Here is an 8,427-nt window from a genome sequence, read left to right as displayed (position 1 = left end):
ACGGGAGCTCCGTCCACCTTTCCCCGCTCCGGGATCTGAGGAGGTTGCCTGGACTGGGAGGAATGTGCCTTTTTCTTGGGGGTGGGGGGGGGTGGGGGGTGGTAATTTTCATTCTTGTAATATTGGTTTGGGGATAATTACTTTTAATGTCAAAAAGATTTAGTTTAATATCATCTCTATTAGGCTGCTGGGCGGATAATTAAAAGTGAAGATGATAGCAGCAGGGAAACAGATGGCATTTGCTTACTTTGATTCAGTAGGTAAATAATGAAAAAGTCAATGGCAAACCCCCTAGAACAATTGAAACCTTAAAGAGCACTAACATTAGCAGGTACTTACAAACTGTCTTCCGCTAAGAACGAGATGAAAATACACTAATCAAGAACTATATTTCTCTGGGATGCTTCCGGGCGCTGCGCTGCCTCCGGGCGTGCGTGTCTGCCTTCCCCTCCATGGCAGCCAATAGACGGGCTCTTTTTAATTAAGATTTTACTACTGTAATTGGGGGAAGATGCAGTAGCACCGTTGCATGCAGCCCTCTCTAACTTTTGCACGGGAGCAGCGATACGTGGGCAGCCTTTGGGTGAATCGATGGGAGTGAGGAGAGAAATAAACACCGGGAAGATCGGGTTTGCTTAAAAATAAATATATAAAAAAAAAAAAAACAAAAAAACCCAAGTCTCGTGTTTTATCGAGCTGACCCAGACGTGAACACTGAATCGTGGGCGCCGACTTCGTGCGTGTCTGGAGGCTGCCAGAGTCAAACACGTAGCGGGGATAATTAAACAGCAACCCGGGCACCACGCAAGGAAACGCGGCGTTGCTTTTTCATTCCTCTAAGGCAATAACGTCGCTTTTTCACGCGTCTGGAGGGCGCAGGTTGCCCAAACCGGGGGCGACGCTGCGCCCCGTAATCTCTGGCTCTGCCCCCACCCCCGGGGGGGTCCGCGGGGCCGGCAGCCGCCTGCGCCCGGCCCGGGCAGGGCTCTCGCCGTGGGGGGACCCGCTCGCCCCCGGCCCTGGAGCTGGCCCAGGCGCCCTGTGCCAAACCTGGGCTGCTCCTCCGGGGCCCGGCGAGCCGTTTTGGTGGGGGGGGGAGGCAAGGAGCTGGGTCCACGGGTCGGCTCTTTTCGTGGATTTGACGGCGGTGGTAGGAGCTCCCAGAGACAAGCTGGGAGCGAGACGAGTCTCGGGGGCTTTAAAGTTGCATTTCGCTGCGTTTGGAGGAATTAATTTCTCTTTTCCTCGTAACCTCGCGGCGTCCCGCTCCGGTTCCCCAGCATACCCACTCGTGCGGCGGGCTACCCTGTGGGTTCCTAAAACACCGACACCCCCCCCCCCCCAAAGAAAGACACAAAAGCAGGGATGTACATGAAGATTTTATTGTGCTTCCTCGAACAGAAATGAATTGCGGTAGGACAGAAGGGAGGAAAGCAACGGCAACCCCCCCACTGCCTCCCGTGCACTCTCACACCCCGCCCCAGGGCTCTGGCAGGCCGGGACGAAGCTGGAGAAAGAAGCCCTTAGCCCATGGCAAACCCTGGCCCCGGCTTTGCTGGTCCGGGCTAACTCACAGCCAAGTTGTGTTTTGTTTGAATAACATCTGTGAAATGCGCGCACTGTTTGTCTAGGTTCGCGGGGAAAGCTTCCAAAGGCAAATAAGGACAGGGGAGAAATGATTGTTATTAAAATATCAAATCAGTGAAAAGTGAGACTCCGGGGTCTCCTTTTCTAAAGGCACTTTGTAAGAAAACAACACCACAAAAAAAAAAAAAAAAAAAGCGGGGGGGGGGGGAATCCCGTTTGCAAGTGCCCCTTTCAGCGACCAGAGCCGGCTAGAGGAAAGAGCAGAATCTCTCGTAGCCCGGAGGAGTGTGCCGAGGCCGGAGAAGAGGCCTCGGCCCTGGGCTCAGGAGTGACCCCGGCGAAGAGCGGCGTTTTCCCGGGAGCGGCGGGGCCGCGGGAGCGGAGCGGCGGCTTCGCCTTCGGCCCCCGCCGCCGCCGCCCGCCCGCCCTTGCGGGGATGGTGAGAAAGCAGCAGAGGGTGGGAAACCGTTACACGCTCCTGATATATTGAGGGAGCTTTTGGCAAACGTCCTCGGGACTCGCGGAGTCCTGGGGCTGCGTTACATATTCTTGCAATAAACTTTTTTTTTTTTTAATAAAACTCGGCTATTTCGATGTTGGATTGGTACTGAGCGTAATATTTAAAAAGCAGTATATGGTTAAGTGTTTTGGATGAGGGGGTGCCTGTAGTGCTGACTCGGGATAAACATCAGAAAGAGGCACTGGGTGTTCATGTGCACAGCGCTAGGACATTGTGTCCCAACTCTTCCTATAGTCACTGGGGGACGTGCTGCATGAGCTTACGGGAACTATATGTATGTAACGCCTTGGGATAGAGATGTTACACGTTATGTAGTCAAACTTCTACATCGCCGTTTGCAACATTACTAGCGGCACGAGGCTCTGAACAGAAATCACCGCATTTCACTGGCTGGTTAATAACCCACTGCTGTTTGTTTTGTTTTTTTCTTTTGCTCTTTTTTTTTTTTTTGGTCAAGGCTGTTTCCAAAATAGATCGTTTTAAACCGCCATAACGGAAAGGATAACCCAGCCCTTTAATTTAAATCAAAGCGGAAAGAAAAGGGAACGGGGGAAATCAGCGTAACCCGTGTCCTGTGTCGTTGGTGATGGCAGGCTGCCTCGAGGGGGAAAGGGGAAGGTATTTGCAGGAAAAAAAAAGCACGGCAAAACCAAACAAAACTGCCAGGAAGAAGGGAGAACCTTTTCTCCATGGTAAGCCAACATAAAGCAATAATTTAAATGTTTCTCATTCAGTCTGATCGAGTTCTAGGAATTCCCAATTAAATCAGATTATCTGAGTAATTCTCCCCGGAGAGTAAAATCAGGGGTTGCGAATAAAATTAAATCGGTATTTTGACTTCGCGGCTGTATTAAATAAAGGTGTTATAACACCTAAATCACGAGGAGTGGGTGGCAGCTGCACACACAGAAAGTCGGGTGGGAAAGCGTTCATTTCGTAAAAAATAAAAAAAAAGAAATAAAAGAAGAGAGGAGGAAGGATACAAGCGTCGTAAAAATACTGAAAAGTCGGAGGGCTCTGCAATTGTGCTTCTCGCAGCCCCAGAAGGAGTCTGACAAAAGGGAAGGGGCAGCGGAGCATCAGCGAGCGCTGCTCGTCCTGCCCCCCCCCGGGGGTCCTCCGCGGCCGTGCGCGCTTCCCCGGCCGCCGAGGTCTGGGGGTCCGGCGCCTTTCGAGCAGAGCCAGGGCTTTCTCCCCTCCCGGCTCGGGTGCCCGGGTGCCCCGGGGGCAGGCAGGCAGCCCACCCACCCGGGGAGGCGGCGGGAGAAGGTCTGGCAGCGTGTGACCCGCGAGTGGGGTTGCCGAGGCGGCGGGGAGGAGGGCCTTGGCCACCGGCAGACGGTTCCCGCTACGGGGAAGGACTTAGGGACACACGTAACAAAGAACTTTAAAAAGTGCCGGGGAGGACGGAGGTCCCGCGTGAGAAACGGAGGGGAGAGCCCTGGGGAAAGGAGCCGGCGTTATTTCCCACCGGGGCTGCCGAAGTGCTACCTCCTCCCCGTTACCAGCGAAGGTGACGTCAAACCCGGGTGGTTAATGCTAAAACAAAAGCTGCGGGGTTAATATACAGTTACCGGCCCGACAGCCTCCTCCTCAAAAATCAGCCCCTCGGGTTTATTGTCCCCGCGGGGAAGGCGCCTGTTGAGCATGTAGTCACGCAAACAGCTGGCGGGAGAGAGAACGAACTTCACTTGGTGGGGAGCGAAGGGCGGGCAGGGCTCTCCCAGCCCACAGCGCAATCAAAGTACGGAAAATCAAACTCACCTCGGGCTTCTCCTATTGCAGCAGCACTTGTACCATTCACCTGCGGTTGTGGAGCGAGAGAGAGAGGGCACGGGGGCAGAGAAAGACAAGAGGGCAGAGAGCGAGCCAGAGAGGGGAGGAAGGAATAGGGCAGGAAGGGAAAAGGAAGGAAGAAAAAGGGAAGGAAGAAAAAGGGAAGGAAGAAAAAGGGAAGGAAGAAAAAGGGAAGGAAGAAAAAGGGAAGGAAGAAAAAGGGAAGGAAGAAAAAGGGAAGGAAGAAAAAGGGAAGGAGAGGCATCGTTACGTACTATCATAAAACAAAATCTCCAAGAGGAGGGGGGAGACCATAAGTTGAATTGTCACCTTCCACTGTATACTTCCCCCCACCCTTTTGACAAGTGACACCTAGGAAAAAGAACCCCACAACCCCCCCCCCAAAACCCCCAAACTGTTGGCGAGGCAAATACCGTTTCCAGTGGATTAAATAAAAAGAAAAGCCAAACTCTCGGGCAGCGAGCAATCGGACCGATTTTTTGCGCGCCCGCCCGCAGCGGGAGCGCACGCGCACGCACACGCACACGCGCGGACACTGCGCGCCCCGCGGGTCCCCCCAGGACCCTCCCGGCTCTCCGCGGGCGCGGCGCGCTCGGGCAGCCGCCGGGCGGACGCGGCGGACCGCCGGGCGGCCAATCAGAGCGGCTCTTCCCGCCCCTGGCCAATAGCAGGCGCCACATTGTTGTCAAATGTTGCCTAATGGCAACGCGGGGCGCAACAATAGCGCGAGTGGCGGCGGGCGGCGCGGCGGCCAGCGCGCTCTGCCTGCAGCTCCGGCCGCGCGGGCCGCACGCGCCAGGCGGCGCGGGGCGGCGGCGTGTCCCGGGGGGCGCGCGGGGGCTTGCGGCGCTCCGGCCCTGCCCGCTCCGGCCCCGCCGTCGGCTCCGACCGCTCCGACGCCGGCCGGCCGCCCGCTCGGGGCTCGCCGCGGCGGGTGAGCCCAGCACAGCCCAGCCCAGCCCAGCTGAACCGGGCCAGGGGCGGGGGCTCCCCTGGCCGCGGGCTGCCGGCCCCTCCGCCCGGCTGCGGTGCTGCTGCTCGGGAGACGGGGTGATTTTTTTTTTCTTTTTTTTTTTTTTTTGTATTCTCTCCTGGATTCGAGCCTCCGCGGCTTGTGGCGAGGGAGCCTGTCGTTGAAGGTGCCGGATTGCTCTTTGAAGGGACGCTTTTAACCTGTGATCGTAGCTAAAAGGGGGAAGGGGGAGCTGAGCTTAGCGAGCAGCTCGGGTTTCCACCGGGGCACCGTGGGGAGCGGCGATCCCGCAAGCGCGGACGGGCGAGCTCGGCTTTGAGCCCGGCGCGATGGACTTGGTGCGGACGGAGAGCAAGGAGGCGAGAGAGATCTAAGTTTTCTCGGATTTTCTTGTCTTAGACTCGCTTTTCGGGAGCGGAGGGGCGGGGAGGAGGGCGCAGAAGGGCTCCCGCCGGCCCCCCTCCTCACTCGAGCCCCACTCCGGAGCCGTGTGCCGGGGCGGCGAGGCGATAGGCGCTGGGGTTTGCATGCCGGCGCCCGGGGCTCCGTGTGCCCCCCGCCCGTGATCGCGCCTGAAGGCGCCGGGAGTCGCTCCGCGTCCGGGCGCGCCGCGGGGGGGGGGGGGGGGGGGGCTGGGGCTGCCCCCCGCCCCGGCTCGCTTCGGGGGAGGCCAGGGAGGGGGGGGATCGCTCTTTCGGGGCGGGCTCGCCAGGATGGAGCTGCGGTCGGAGCTGCCCAGCGTGCCCGCCGCTCCCCCCCCGGTACCCCCCAGCTCGGTGGCGGCGGCAGCGGCGGCGGCGGCGGCCACGCTGCCGGTAAGCGTAGCCGGGAGCTTGCTGCGGGCTCCGCCGCTGCTGCTGCGGGCGGCCGAGAAGTACCCGCGGACGCCCAAGTGCGCCCGTTGCCGCAACCACGGGGTGGTGTCGGCGCTGAAGGGCCACAAGCGGTACTGCCGCTGGAAGGACTGCATGTGCGCCAAGTGCACCCTCATCGCCGAGCGCCAGCGCGTCATGGCGGCCCAGGTGGCGCTGCGCCGCCAGCAGGCGCAGGAGGAGAACGAGGCCCGCGAGCTCCAGCTGCTCTACGGCACCGCCGAGGGGCTGGCCCTGGCGGCCGCCAACGGCATCATCCCGCCCCGGCCCGCGTACGAGGTCTTCGGCTCCGTCTGCGCCGGCGGCGGCGGCGGCGAGGGAGGCGCCGGCGCCTCAGGTAAGGCCGCGATGCGGGACCTCGCGGGGAGCGCGGCACCGGCGGCGGAGGAGGGGGGGGGGGGGGAGGAGGCGGGAGAGGCGGCGGGGGGTGGCGGGGGGCCTGCGGCAGCCGCACTGACGGTCTCTCTCCTTCTCGCCCCCCCGCCCCGCAGAGTCCAAGATGCAGAAGTTCGAGCTGTTCCCCAAGACGCTGCTGCCGAGCCGCGCCGTCACCCCGCAGCAGGCGGGCGGGAAGCCCCTCTCCCCGGACGGCGAGTCCGTGCCCGGCACCTCCTCCCCAGAAGCTCGCCACGGCTCGGGCTCGGAGAACGGGGACGGCGAGTCCTTCCTGAGCTCGCCCGTCTCCAAGGGCCCGAAGGAGGGGGAGGAGAGCCCGGGCTCCATCAGCCCGCTGGGCTCGGACTCGGGCTCGGAGGCGGACAAGGACGAGCAGGACCCGTCGCCCTCGGCCGGCGGCCGGCAGCGGACTCCCATCGACATCCTGACGCGCGTCTTCCCGGCGCACAAGCGCAGCGTGCTGGAGCTGGTGCTGCAGGGCTGCGGCGGGGACGTGGTCCAGGCCATCGAGCAGATCCTCAACAACCGCGGCCCGGAGAAGGGGCCCGAGGAGGGCTGGGCTCGGGACGGCGCCCTGCAAGGCCTTCCGCCCACCCCCGCCGCCGCCGCCCACCACCGGCCCTTGATAGCCGGCGCCATGGCCCCCGCCATCGGCACGCTGGGCAGCCGCTCGGCCTTCTCCCCCCTGCAGCCCAACGCCACGCACTTCGGGGCCGAGGCCGGCGCCTACCCGCTGGGCACCCACCTGGGACTCAACCCCCTCCGCCTCGCCTACTCGGCGCACAGCCGGGGACTGGCCTTCATGACCCCCTACTCCACGGCCGGGCTGATGCCCACCCTGGGGTTCCGGCCGCCCGTGGACTACGCCTTCAGCGACCTCATGCGGGACCGCTCCGCCGTGCACAAGGAGCAGGTCTACTCCGGCGGGCTCTACGGGCCCATGGTCAACAACACCCCCGAGAAGCAATAGCGGGGGCGGCTTCCCAAAGCTCATCTCTGTAGGGGTAGCTAGGTGGGCACGGGTGGACGGACGCAGGTGGCTTTCTCTCCCCTCTCCCCCCGTACAGGCGACGGTTGCGTGCGGAGCCCGGCGCGGACAGACGTAGGTGTATGAAAACGGTGATAAAGGTGCACTTTTCATTGTCCAGACATGAGTCACTCTTTGTTGCTTATGGCCATAAGCATGGATATCCTCGGTGCGTCGTGGGGTGCGCGCGCGCGCACACACGCTCACTCTTTCCCACACACATACATATATATATGTATACTAGCAAGTGTATAATGTTATAAAATGGAAATCTAAGTTATTAATGTAACTCGTAGGTGAACTTGGTATTAACGTTAAGCTAAAGGTTAGACAGCTCATTGTAATACTTACCAGGCGTATAGATTAAACATATTGTCAAATTGAAAGCCTTTTCCTTCCCGCCCCCAGAAATGTTACGATCTGTATATAACACTGGAAAGTAGATATATTTGTAACTGTCCGTAGGACCCCGGCGCCAATGGTGTATGACGGTTTAATGAGCCTCCTTCATTTGTGATCTGCAAGAAAATTGCTTTCTTGTTCCGATGTAGCAAACTTCTTGCTGTTTCTAACAGGTAATTCTGTGTTTCCATTTCATAGAAATAAATGTTATTTTCTATTAAAAAAAAAAATCGGTCTTATAAGTGGCAAGTGGTATTTGATGAGACGGTGGAAGTGTGTTTTGGGAAATTTATTTGACAAGTATAGTCAATATTTAAAGGAGTTTATGCAATTAGTACAAACATGTTTACTACATTTTTATCATGGTCAAACCAGATATTCTTCGGAAAATTTATAAATAAAAACAAAGCGTACAAACCAGAGCAATTTCCTTATCAGCTGAAATTGTCAAATACATTTATTTTTGGTTCTGGTTCTTTTATTATTTATGCCAGGGGAAAAAAAAACCCCAAACTAACCAGAGGTGTAAATTTAAGCAGGATTTTTTTTCCCCCTTGATATCTCGCCGATTTTTGTCATATTTAGGAAGTCTGGCATTGTTGCAGAGAAGAAAAGCACAGCTAAAGCAAACGCCTGCCTTGCCGACTGTGGGTTGTGTAGCAACAGAGAGGTACCTTTCCCTCGCATCTGAAATTTGAATGTGCGTTTTAATTGTTTCTATATCAAGATAAGCAAAGGGATATATAGTAAGGACAGTTTTTCAGAACATAAGAATGTGTTTGCGACAGGCTTGAATGAGTTAAGATGCCACAAGCTCAGTGCGAGGGCTATGAGCAGGAAAGATACCGCTGGT

The 8,427-nt window shown here is 58.0% G+C and overlaps 1 protein-coding gene across 1 annotated transcript; it reads left to right on the top strand.

The window, feature by feature from the left end:
* The first annotated feature begins 5,568 nt into the window (after positions 1-5,568).
* Positions 5,569-7,816, top strand: DMRTA2 (DMRT like family A2). Its single transcript, XM_052802440.1, has 2 exons — positions 5,569-6,086; positions 6,241-7,816. The coding sequence occupies exons 1-2, from the start codon at positions 5,591-5,593 to the stop codon at positions 7,113-7,115; spliced, it is 1,371 nt and encodes a 456-aa protein (XP_052658400.1). The 5' UTR covers positions 5,569-5,590; the 3' UTR covers positions 7,116-7,816.
* Positions 7,817-8,427: the final 611 nt, after the last annotated feature.

Source organism: Harpia harpyja, chromosome 11 (genome assembly GCF_026419915.1).
Source record: "Harpia harpyja isolate bHarHar1 chromosome 11, bHarHar1 primary haplotype, whole genome shotgun sequence".
Lineage (NCBI taxonomy): Eukaryota > Metazoa > Chordata > Aves > Accipitriformes > Accipitridae > Harpia > Harpia harpyja.
Note: the sequence above shows the minus strand (reverse complement) of the source record. Positions and strands in the feature narration are given on the sequence as shown.